General features: G+C 47.7%; 1 protein-coding gene across 1 annotated transcript; it reads right to left on the bottom strand.

Moving 5' to 3' along the window:
- Nucleotides 1-4590: 4590 nt before the first annotated feature.
- RPUSD4 (RNA pseudouridine synthase D4) lies at nt 4591-13305 on the bottom strand. Its single transcript, XM_081123536.1, has 7 exons — nt 13096-13305; nt 12099-12264; nt 10691-10892; nt 8064-8157; nt 7843-7987; nt 7481-7578; nt 4591-6927 (listed from the first exon to the last, which is right to left on the bottom strand). Exons 1-7 carry the CDS (start codon nt 13282-13284, stop codon nt 6688-6690), a joined length of 1134 nt encoding a protein of 377 aa, XP_080979662.1. The 5' UTR covers nt 13285-13305; the 3' UTR covers nt 4591-6687.
- Between the last annotated feature and the right edge of the window lie 7 nt (nt 13306-13312).

Raw genomic sequence — 13312 nt, 5'->3', positions numbered from 1 at the left:
GGTTCCTGGAACCCCAGTGCAGGAGGGAGGAAGGGAAGGGTGGGCCTTGGGTGTGCTCAGAGGCCCTCTGTCCTGCTGTCTTTCTCTCTTTGGCTTTTCTTCCGTAGGCCAGAAAAGCAAGGGGACAGGGGAAATCTGGTTTATAACTCCAGGAAAAAACCCCAAAAAAACCAAACAGAGAAACTTCTGGAAAAGTCTGTAACGTTAGACAGGAAAAAGGCCAGACTCTCCGGCTGGCCCTGGATGAGCTGGCAGCCTTTCAGGCCTGGCTCAAGGAGATCCTGGTGTGTGTGTGCATGTGTGTCCAAGGACAGCAGGAGCTCAATGGCTCTCTTTCCCGCCTGTCCTCTGCTTCCATCTCCCCTCTCTCTCCCTGTTCCTCTCTTCCTCTCTCCCTCCACCAGTGAGCTGGGAACCCTCAGGAGATGCTGAGCTCCTTGGAGTGCATGCAAGTAAGTTCTGGCTTGGCAGCTGCCCATTAGCAATGTAATTGAAGGTCACCTCCGAGGTCCCTCCCAACACTGAGATTCCTGATTCCAAAGGGAAAACTCCCCTGACTCTCAGATCTGGGTGTTTCACGCATGAAGTAATCACTACATGCCCCTTAGAATGAAGTCCATGGTTTGGCCCCCACCCCAGGTGCTCCCTTGCCAACACCCCTTTCCCCAGCTAGCCCCTCCAAACATGTTCCTTATTCTCCCTCCAAAGAGGTGTGTGAGTGGGTGATGGGGCCACAGTCAGGACAGAGGCTGGAGGTTTGCGACAAGGAACTGGGTGCAGCCCAGAGACTTGGGTGGAGAGATCAGAGATAGCCCCAGGAAGGGGGCAATGAAAGAAGGGAGGAGACAAGCTGGCGTCTTGGCTTGGGGAAGCCTGTGATGGGAGAGGAGATTGTCTGGGAACCCTCCCTCTGGCCCTCACCTCCTGCTGCCTCGCTGACCTCACTGCTCACATCAAAGTGGGGACCCCTTCCCCTTGCTCTGCTCCCTGAATGGGTCCAGGCCATTACTCCTGGCTCCTCGAAGCTGCTGATGGACATAGGGGAACAGCTCCCAAGTGCTGAAAGACAGGTTAGCACAGCCTTGGCGGTCAGCACTGGCCTCCCCTGGGATCTCTGTGCAGGGTGGGGGCAGCCATCCCTGCTGCTTGCCCCCTCCCCTGCACCCACCCTCACAGCTCCCCCAGGGCAGTCTGGTTAGGATGTGTCAGGAATTGGGGGCATGCAGTTAGCTCTGTCGCTGGGGTTCAGAGGCCCACAGATGCAGTGGGAGGTGGGGGAGAGGTGAGGGCCCGAGGGTGCCTAAATCCTGATTAGAAAGGCTGTGGGAGCAAGAGTCCTGTGGGCAGGAAGGGTGAGCCTGCCCCAGCTGAGCTTGTCATCCATGGGGGAAGGAGGAGAAGGGAAGGGCAGAAGCAGACACACATTGAGGCACCTATAAGACATTAATGTGGCTTCCAAACCTGTCACCTTCATCTCCCCTCCATTATTTATTCAATATTACTTTGAGCTGTTTTTATCACACAAAATCAGCCTAAATATCAATCAGTGCTTCTGATCAACAGAGGGATTGCAATTTCTTACTAGACTGAGCGAAAATAAAATCAGCTAAGAGCTGAGGACTCTTGACATTTTAGCTAAGCTGTGCCACCGCATGGTAGGTAAATGCATGTTTCCATGAGGCTTTTGATAGTTGAGAACAGCTTGGTTATGCTGTTCTATAAGGAACTTTTACGTCTAGAACAGCTTTTGTGAATCAGATTCTATTTCAAATTCACTTGGGAGGTTCAAACCACAATCAGGGGCCCCTATAACCTCATTCCACCGGAGAACAGAGAAATCCAGGTTTTCTACAAAGTAGGGGACCAAAATCTCCTGCACTGGGGTAGCCGAAGTCAGGGTTAGGAGGGGGTTAGGGAAAGACAGCACGACACGCTGGTGGAGGGTACCCCATACGGGATTGGAAACAGGCCCCAGTTTCAGGTGGTGGAGCCTGGAAAGGGGTAAAACCTGGGGGGCTGCTGCCATCTCATGGCCAAACAGGAAACTACAGTTATACCTCGTTTTGTCTCATTTACGTTACTACTGCGATACAACTGAAAATGTATCCTATGGAATTGTCTATATTCAGCCAGGCATGGCCTTAAAAAAGGTCAGTTCACCAAAAACAGTTTCATGGGGGAAAGGATAATCTTCTCAGCAGCTGGTGCTGGAACAGCCAGACCCACATGCCGACTTGGGCACCTTCCTTACATCACACACAGAAATTAAACCGGGTCGTAGGCCTAAACGTAGAGCTAAAACTAGACTATTAGGAAAAAATATAGAAGGAAATCTCCAAGATTTTGGATTATGTGATGTTTTCTTAGATAAGACACCAGAAGCCCGACCGACAAAAGGAAAAATAAATGAAACTACATCAAAATTTAGAACTTTCACGTTGCCGATCATGTAATCATGAGAGTGAAAACACAGCCCACACAAGGCAAGAAGATATTTGCAAATAACATATCTGGTAAGGGACTGGTATCCAGAATATATAAAGGAATCTTACTACTTAATAACAGACAAATGACCCAATTTTTAAAATGGGCAGAAGACTTGAATTTTGTGACTATACTAAATCCATTGAATTATATACTTGACAAACTTTATGGTATGTGAATTTTATCTCAAAAAAAAGGTATTTTTTAAATGGCTACTTTCATGCTTTTCAGCCTATTACATTAATCAAAACTTCCCATTTCAGGAACTCTTCTGGGAACTTAATATGAATTAAGTAATGTAATCCTTAAAACACCTAATATAGGTCCTATTTTGCAGGTGAGTGAACTGAGGCTCATATAAGGTAAATAAATTACCCATGATTACAGCAAATAAATAGCAGAGCCATCACTGAACCCAAAGCCCATCTGACTCCAGAGCCTGAGAGCTCCCCACAGAGCGAGGGCTGCTGTTCTGTTCCGTTGTCACGTTTCAAGGGTTTACAGGGGCCAAGGACACAGTGATAAAGGACTGGGTGCCTGCCCGCCAGATGCACACAGCCCAAGAGGAGGCCGATATGATTGCAGAAGGTGCTAGTGTAAGTGCTGACCTATAAAGATGGGTGCCCACTCACAGCTTGGGAACACCAGGTTGAGGCCCACTCTGGCCCTCCCTCCGTGGATGCACGAATGTGTTGGCGTAAGAAACGCCCAAACCATAGAGAATTTTTATGAGTTTATTTGAGCCAAACTGACAACTGCCAGGAAGCAAAATCTCAATGGGCTGAGAAAATGCTCAAAGAGTGGCAGTTTTACAGCTTATATTATACACTAGAATCAAAGGGGGAGACATAAGGAGGGTTACAGGGAATCCTTGGTGGTAGATTAGGGAGGCGGAGGGAGGCAAAGTGGGGGAGTCTCTGGGGTCGGATAAAGAGTGAAACAGAGAGACACCCACTTGTTTCACATGGGTGGGTGCAGGATCGTTAACATGTACAGCACACAGATGGCAGGGGGGCAACAAGGTAACAATGCGGGGCCCCATGTTGAGAGGTCTGAAAAAAGGGATCACTCTGATACTCTAAAGGTCTGTTGCCTCAGATGCAAAAAGACGACAGGCTCACTTCCATCATGACTGACTGTGTCAAGGAAGCTACAGGCTTCCGAGACTACCGGCCACAACCTGCTTTGCATCCTAGGTGGTTACTTTCGGTCTCCGAGTGTGTAGGGCCCACCCAGGCCTCCCCTGAGCTTGTCAGGTTTCATATGTGGCCTTTTTTTGGTCTACAGATATGATTGGAAGGGCAACCCCCAAACCTGCCTCCCCACCATTGCCAACCCACCTCATCAGTTAGAGGCTCAGACTCCCTGGGAAGCGTCCTAACTGCTCCCTCCACCAGGCAGTTCTCCCCATTCTGCTGCCAAGCTGCACATGGAACTTGTCCCCTCCCCCCCCCCGCCCCCCTAGTGCAAGCCACTGTCACAGCCCCCAGGAAGAGCTTCACCCTCCTGTGTGAGCACCCTGATGAAAATGCCATCTTCGCCGTGGACCATAACAGGTAAGTGTGTTAAGTGGACTGTGAGGGGGAGTGAACAGAAATACCTCAAGGAGGCTGTTTGCCTACAAGCGTCTCTCCTTTTGGCTGGTCCTGACTTGTGTCTTTCTATTGCTGTAACACAGCTTAACTGCAAGTACCTTCCTGAGTTCTGGGAGGCTTTCTAGTGAATTATCAAGCCTGAGGGGTAGTGGAAACCCCTAAGCTTGCAGCTCACTGGTAATGGGGTTCAGGACATGCTCCCCCAGGATATGGCTACCTGGCCAGGGCTGGTTATTAAATTTAAAGACAAGGTGTGGCATGAGGCTGGAGAAAACTGCTCTCCTGGCTTAGGTCAGGCACGCCCGGCCTGGAAAAACCTACCTGGTCACCAGTGGCCCAGGAGCTGGTCACCCCTCCTGGAGCCTAGCAGGGGCGCTGCTCCCACCCACACCCCAGGGAAGTGCTGGGGAGCTGCCTTCCGACCTCCTAGGGGAACCAATTAGTGCCCCCCAGAGGCACACAGTGGACATTTGGGGAGAGCTAAAAAGAAAAGCTCCAGATGGGCAAAGTACAGTTATTATGCTTTAGTTCTTGATTTTTAAAATCATGTGCATGTAGAACTCTAATAAATTAAAAAATGAAACAATTTTCTTGTATTAATTATAACTTTATGGTAAATCCAACCTTTGCACTGGCTCTAAACATTTCATTTTAGGCACGTTCCAGCCCTCCTTGCTGTATAACCACTGCTTCCCAGGCCACACCAGCCTGGGGTAAAAGTCCTCTGATTATTTTCAATGATTAAAGATAGCTGCTATACCCAGCAAGACAAAAAAACAGAGACAGGAAGAGGGTCTTCTTTCCCCACCTGCACCCCCTGCACCCCTCACCATGGCCCTGAACACCTCAAGCACATCTGTGCAGGATCAGTGAGTCTCTACATCCAGACTGTGGGGGGCAGACAGCTGTCTGGTCCCTTTGGAGTGGCTCCCTGGGTGCCTGGGATTTCTCCCAACACTCACAAGATCTGGGTCCTCTTTACTTGTTTCCCTAAATCAGTCAGCCGTCAATGTATTTTTTATTTTCTTAATATGTCTTTATTGATTTCAGGGAGAGGAAGGGAGGAAGAGAGAGATAGAAATATCAATGATGAGAATGGTCACTGATTGGCTGCCTCCTGCACACCCCTGACTGGGGATCGAGCCTGCAACCCGGGTATGTGATGTGCCCTCACCAGGAATCAAACCGTGATCTCCTGGATCCCAGGTTTATGCTCAACTGCTGAGCCACTCTGGCCAGGCCAGCCGTCAATATTTTCTAAGTGTCACATGCTTGTACCTTTCTCTTGAGAGGCATGGCTTACTAGAGATAGAAACAGCCAAAATATTTAAGCCTCACACACACAAATGTGGTTACTCATCTGTGCCTCGGAAGTTGAATCCATCGGGCACTGAAGCAGGTATCATGGAAATTGGGGAGGGGTTTACAGTTGTCTGAACACCACCGAGCACAGAAAGGCTGCTCTTGGGGATTTTCCTCAATTGCTGTCCCTCTAACTTTCCTCAGCTCGGCCCTAAATAAAGTACGTGCATTTGGTGCAAAAACAAGATGGGAGCTGGCAGGGAAATAAGCAGGGTGGTGAGGGTCATTTCTGTCCCTAGTGTTGTTCAGCGTGGCCATCTCCTTCCTGAGACCCAAGGAGCAGATGCTCACGTCCCAAAGCAAGCAGCTTTAAAACACAGCAGCACCCCCATGACCACACATTCAGATTAAGCCAAGCTGTCCCCTGGTCTAGGTCTAGGACATGTCACTAAAATGCCAATCACTGATCCAGAACTTTCAAGGTGGCCCTTTCCCCGAACTCCTATGCCGTTCTTCAAACAGACTGCATACAGGTAGCCTGAAGACCAAATCCAGTATGATTTGCTTGGCTGCCCGATTTTAAAAAAATTGATTTAGTTAGCAACATCCTGGGAGATTTCACATAAATATCTGGATTTCCTAACTCTGAAAATCGTTTGAATAGCTGTTCCCACATAGCAACACCCCGAGGGAGCGATTAAATACCCTCTTCAGACAGCTGTGTACCCCTCACCTGCCCCATACCACTCATTCATGTCATCCGCCTGCCATTTCATCTGCTTCCCTTGCTGTCAAGCCCCCGTCACAGGCCCCACGACCACTGGTGCAGCACGGTTCCCATGCTGCAGCTGGACAGGCCCCCTGAATTGTGTCTACAAAGCCTGAGATGAAGAAAGAGGAAGGGTTTGCTCAAGGACTCTGCAGCTCCATGAGGGCAGTAACTAAGTGCTTCTGAATGTCTAAGTAACAATCACGCTCTTTCCAACCACAAGAACCTTCCTGAGAGATCAGGAACTTTATTGTCTGCTCACAGGTTCTATGCTGTAGGTCTCCTTTTCTAATTACTGACCCAACCTGCCTGGCCCTGGGCATTTCTCCATCTTGGTGAGATGACCCCGAGGCAGGGAGACTTCCCACAGAGCAGGCTCTTCCCGAGTGTGGCCCAAGTATCAGGAGAGAGACTTTAGTTTCTAGTAAAAACCCTGGAGCAGCTGGGGTTCACCTCCTAACACCTGGCTCTTCTGGAGTCTGTCCCAAGGAGTCCATTCAACAAAGTGAAGGATTCGGGGGCCACACTGCCCAGTCTTCACTGTATTCCCAGGGGCCCAGTTTTGTCTTCCTCGTTTGGATCTTGACTTGGCATCTCTAAGCCCAGACGGCTCAGGGAGCGCACGAAGTAGCGAGGAAGCCTGCAGACCAAGCTGAGCTCCTCCTTCCTGGACCCCAGGGCAGGCAGGACCAGCTGGCGGGCATGCAGGTGAAGGGGGAGGTGGCGGGCCTTGGACTGGGGCAGCCCCAGCTTCTTCAGAGTGCCGACAGACAGCTTCTGCACAAAGACAAGACGGCCTTTGAGAGCAACGCCAACAACAGTTGGTCCTTGACCACCATGCAGGTCAGAAGACTTGCACTGGAAGGACCCAATCTGAGCACCCCGGAGGAGGCCGTGTTAGAGCCTGCCTCAGAGGCACATGCAGGAAGGGCTCAGGACCCAGGTAAGAGGAATCCGCCATGGCAGGAAAGCTCAAATGGCCAGTTCTCTCGCTCTCCAAGAGAATGGGCTGGAACACCAAACGACAAAAGTTTCCCCGACGGCTCTTTAGCAGCAGCACGAAAGGCAGCTTTGAGCCTTCAGATAGCCCCCTTCCCCCGCCCACAGCCTCCTAACAAAATCTGAGACTAATCAAATGCAGCAGAAGGGTTCTGCTCAGAGATCCTGCGGCTGCATGAGCACAGGAGCTGACTGCTCCTGAGTTTCTCCCTGAGCTGGGTAACTGGTGCTGCTGCATCTGGAGACCCTCAGTGCGTCCTGCTGTGACTCACTTCAGGGTTTCACACAGGGAAAGCGCAAGATCTGCCCCATAGTCTGCTGCATTTATTACCTGGGGGGCCAACCTATTCCAGTCTGAGTACTTGTGATCACCAAGGATGGGGCAATCCAATCCAAAGGACAGGTGAACTCGAAGCTGGTGTTTGACTCCTTTTAAGAGAGAGAGAAGACTATGAGTGGCTACGGGGACAGTGCCACTGGCAGCATCTGCTTCTAATCCTATTAAATCAAAGCACAGTAAACTGGCAGAGCCCCAACTGCATCAAAGTAACAAAAACAATATAACAAACTATAAGCTATGGGAAGTACACATTATAAATACTGCTACACCTCCAATTCCCCCTCTCACAATTTCCTCTCTCTCCACATTATCTGTGGTAGCACCTTCCCACCGTGGAAGGGTGGCAGCCTCACCAGTAACAGGCTGGAGCTCCAAGAGGGCAGAGGAGACGGTGCTGCTCAGCACCTGGTACTGGGTCACAGCCACGTGAGCGTTCCGGCTGCTCCGTACTTTCACCACTTTCCCATTGTCCATTCGGTAGCTCGGGGACAGCGTCATCTGCAGCCAAAGAAATCAAGGTAAGATTTCAAAGGACGAGCAGAAAGCCCGTCCCTCTGCGAGGCAGCTCACCTACCTTGTGGTGCTGCTGCTGCCCCGTCACCTCCTTCTCGATGATGGGGATATCCACGACTCCTGCTGCGGGCACGGGGACATGCACGGTGATGGCCCTGGGGGACACACAGACCCTTGCTTAGGCCACAAAAGTGAGTGAGGTATTCTTCAGATTTGGCTACTTAGAGGTTTTAACAGTGGACCTACTGTGGTAAGTTCTTAAAATAGGAGGGTCCCAAATGATCTCTTGGTATAGTGCTTAGCCTGAGAGCTTGATACTATCTTACAAACATCTCTCTTTTACTCCTAAAGTAATATGTTAATTGTAAAATAATTGGGGGGGGGAACAGAAAAAATTATATTAATAACATGGTCTTTCATGCCAGCCTTTAAAAATGAGTATGTATAAAGTAAAATTAGAGAAATATGGCTTTTGTATCCTGTTTTTCTTTTTTAAATAATAAAAGATGGTAAGTTCTGATTACATATGAAATAAATGAATGAACTGAATGAAAAAGTCATAGGATCATTCCTGCCCTATTTGCGAGGCAGATAAAATAGGAAGGAACTGTGCTCAAAGAAGTCACAGAAACCACAACCACAAGTCAGTAACTCACTCTGAATCACTTCTGTTGGCAGACAGGGAGAAGACTATTTAATCTGTCCTCACATGCACATCTCTTCCAGGTCAATCACAGAGGAGTCCTCCTGGGTACTGGTGACTTACCACAGAGTCACTGACTGAGGGGTCAAAAGCCCACTGATATAACATTTTTCACATCCTGGATGCCCACTTCAGGTTGGTACCAGTTTGGGCTGCAATGTGACATATTTTATCATAAACTGAGTTATAACTACTAGATCACCCTTCCTGATGACCTAACATTACTGCTCAAAATGCTCAGTCAGTAAATATTCACTGAATATAAATAAGTACTGACTCAGATAGGTACTAATTCTATGTAAGTGAACAAGATAAAAATCCCTCTCTCAAGGAATTCATAGCCTAGTAAGAAGATCAAACAAGTGTCTATAATATAACAAGCTGCTATCAGCAAAAGCTAATAGTTCCTACTATGTTCTACTCGTAACTTCTACTTCCTGCACCTGGTATTTAAGACCATCATTTATGAGGTTCCAGCCCACCCTTCCAGCTCTTTCTGCCACCACCCACCACTCCAAAGTGGACTGCGTGTCTCACTCCCTTGTGCATGCCACTCCCACAATCAAGAACACATTTCTTCTAACAGCCTTGGTTTTCCATCTTTCAGCTTTTACTATGAGCTTGGTACTAGGTTCAACACTTCACATGCATCATCTCAATGAAAATACAGAAAGAATACTTACAAATCAGATAGAAAATAATAAACAAGCCAACAGAAAATGGGCAAAGGAACTAAAGTCTGTTTACAGGAAGGGAAACTCAAAATAGACAACGAACACGAAAGACAGTCAGAAGACAATAGTGTGGTGAAGGCCTGGGATGCGGAAGGGGCTGGGTGGAGGACAGCAAAGAAGGGGGGAAATGGAAGACATTTGTAATACTGTAAACAATTAAAAAAGTAAACCGGGAAATTGAAAATAAAAAACCTTTAAAAAATTTTTTTCTTACCCATCTGAGTGGCAAACCTTTTAAAAACCCTTTGGTCAGGCAGGAGGGGAGGTGGACACTCACCACTGCTGGTGAGAGTGAAAACTGACCACCCATTTTAGGGAGCAATTTGGGTAGTAAGTACTCGAATTTTGAATAGTGTGTACCCTTCAAACCAGCAATTCCATTTCTAGGAATTTGTCCTGAAGATATACTCACATATTCTTCCCAATAGGTTCTGAAAAATGGGAAATTACCTAAACATCTATCAATAAGGAAATGATGACATATCTACACCATAAAAAGGAGCCAGGTCTAAACGCACACCACAAAGGGCGCTCCGAGATATACTGTCCAAGTGGAAAGGGCAGGATGCGAAGCAGTGCAAAATACGCTGCCCTACAGTGACAGGCTTCTCCACGCCCAGTGTGACTCCAGAGGTTCAGACCCTAGTAACAGAGATTGCCTCTGGAAAGGGAAATTGGGTAGTTTTCATTTTTGCTCCTATATCTTTCTTCTGTTAAAAAACTGAGGTAAACCTATATGCACTAACATGGAAAGATCCCCAAGACACAAAATGGGGGAAATAGTACAATGTACGTTGCGCAATGTGATATATGTGTGAACACATATGTGTCTGTGTAGATACACATACACACATACTGTATATACTAAATACATACATAAAATATGCTGAGTAAGGACCAGAGGAATAAAACCCAAACTGCCCCAAGGGAAGGAATGAAAATGACAGAGTGGTAAATTCTCTAGGAGTTTTTTGCTTTATCTTTGCTGACTATTTTGCCACAGAAAGGAAATCATGTATTACTTGCAGAAATAATTTCAATGATTTTTATGGACAGCCATTATTAGGAACCACTACTCTGTCAGACTCTGATGTACTAAGCACTAAATCTGCTTCCTACGCCTTTTTAAATGCCCACAGGTCCTAGTACAATGCCTGCTATTAATAGGAGTCGCTGCTGTATGAATGCATGAATAGAAGAAAGGGATGCCTTCATTTCTGCCACCTCCACTGCCCTCAGTGGGCTTCCTACCAGTACTTCTTTGCCACCTGACGGGTTCTAAACAACTCTTGGACTTGGTGTGCCACTTCCTTTTCCCGAGCCAACACCATTACACCTGTAGTTTCCTTGTCCAGCCGGTGGCACAGGTGTAGGGGCTCTGCCTTGTGGCCATAAAGCATCTTTGCCAGGATAGGTAGTACATCACTGATGCAGAGCTGGACCCCAGGGCCACCTAAGAAGGGAAATGACAGAGGTTTGAGTGGCCAGGAAAAGATCCCACCAAAGAATTCTACTTGGAGAAAAAAACCCTTACTGGATTAACAGTCAATGCTTTCTAGGGCCTTATTACTGAAGTGTGGTCCAGGGACTAGTAAAATTCTTATGCCCAAGGTGCTTGCTAGAAAGGAATCTCAGGCCCCCAACCCAGACTATTAATAAAAATCTGCATTTTAACAAGATGCCCAAGTAACTCATATGCATATGTATTCAAGTTTGACAAGTATGGTCTTAGAGCATGAGGCTTTCTCCTTAGACATTTATTTTAATCTACTTATGTAAGGGTAGTCACACTAAAATCAGCAATTAAAATCAGCAATGAGTAGGTCTGTTATTTTACCATGTAAACAAAGGCCTGAGAATTTGCTAAATAAACCCTAGTGAGAAATGTAAGATCATGAGGCCCTCCTGAGGTTCTACTCTATGTACTCTCCTAACTAGCCATTGGCCTTGAACAGGTTACTTAATCTTTCTAACTTTCAGTCTTCTCATCTATAAAATGTAAATATCTGTATTATAACTATCTCATGGGAAATGAGAAGACAAGAAGCAACTGTGAGAGTCAACAGAGAAAAAATCCACACAAAGCACTTAGCAATATTTAATTCCTTCCGTTTACGTACAACCTTCTCCATACCTCCCCCAAAAGTATTCTTCTAGCTAAAATATGCCCTTTCCCCCAGCAAAACCCTTTCCACAAATGCATTTTTTTCTGTCTTTCCTGACTCACTCCAGCTATCTCTGACACTTACATTCAACATTTATTAAAAAACATTTGATTGTCCATTAAATTCTAGGTACCCTGGGGTTTTTGCTCCAACACACACACACAGACATTTTTTTCTTGTAAGTTATTTTCTCTTATCCAGTTTTGATGGAAAATAACCTAAAGGCAAGAATCACACAGCCTTTACATTCTTCTATAGCAATCCCTGTGGAGGTCTGCACACATCACATTTCATAAATCACTGCTGAATGTCAGATGTTTGGAAGGTGGCAAGTGTCTCATTTATCTGTTTCCTCAATAGTGCCTTATATAGGACAGTATTCCACAAAAATGTAAATTATTTTGAATGCAAGGCTTCTGAGAGTCCCAGAAGTAAAGTGATACCTGAGTGTAACCCCTAGTTGTAGCAGAAAGCAGCAGCTACATGGTCCTTACCATGCACAGGGAGACCATAGGGCTTATTGATGACCACGAGGTCCTTGTCCTGGTGGACAATCCCTCGGCTTAGTGCCTTAGCGAGCACATTGGGGTGGACTCTCTGCAGCTGCTGTGTGAACCGCACTAGCTCTTGCACCCTCCGCTGGACAGGGTCCGTGAGCACCTACCGGGAGAGAAAAAACAATGGGAAATGACTGGTGGGGAAGACCTTCAATAAGTCTGGGTGACGAAAAACTCAAAAACATGTATCTGCAAAGATATATGCACCCCCTATGTTCACTGCAGCCTTATTCACCGGTGCCCAAGACATGGAGACAACCAAAGGGTCCTGTTAGAGGACTGGATAAAGATGTGGCACATATACTCAAGGAACTACTAGTCAGCCATAAGGAAAGCCAAAGTGCTGCCATTGGCAACGACATGGACGGACCTTGAGAATATCATGCTAAGTGAAACAAGTCAGGCCGACAAAGCTAAGAACCATATGATTTCACTCACATCTGGGATAGAAAACTGAAACGCGTGGACACAAACAGCAGTGTGGTGGCTGCCAGAGGGAAGGCGGAGTTGGGGGGGGGGTGGAGTGGGCACACAATGCAAAACACTGGTCCTGTAACACAAGTCTGCACTTGAAACCTATATGATCCTATTAACCAATGTCACCCCAATGAACTTAACTAAAAAAAGAAAAGTCTGGGTGAGCATCTGGGCAGGGAATCACTGTGTCTTTGCATTACACGCGCGCCTCCCCGGAGTAATTGGAGAGCAGGGGGTGCTTGGCGTCCAGAGGCCAAGAGCCAAAGACCCAACCCACAGGAAGACACCGCACCCCGCAGACTTCTCCCTCCGCGTTCCCCTCTTTCTCCCCCTTCTCCCACCGACGGGCCGGACGTTTCCTCGCTTTCTCACAGGGGACCCTCCCCACTCCCTCCGCCTGGGAAAACCACTGAGCGCACTGCCTCTTGGGAGCTGTAGTCTTTCCCTCCGGACTCACCGGCACCTTCTTCGCCTTTTGTTCCTGTTTCTGGGCTCGGAGCCTCTCCGCTAACTCCTGGGCAACCAGGGGCTTCGAGGCAGCAGCGGCGGTACAAAATGGCCATGAGACGAGACGGAGGTGACTCCCCAGACCCTGCCCTGAACCCCAAAACCAGAGGCGCGGCACCCTGCATGTGGGCGCCGCCATCTTGCCGAGCCAAGACCACCTGACTAGG

This window comes from Miniopterus schreibersii (assembly GCF_964146895.1).
Source record: "Miniopterus schreibersii genome assembly, chromosome: 20".
In the NCBI taxonomy this organism is placed as follows: Eukaryota; Metazoa; Chordata; class Mammalia; order Chiroptera; family Miniopteridae; genus Miniopterus; species Miniopterus schreibersii.
This window is presented reverse-complemented; position numbering and strand designations above follow the sequence as displayed.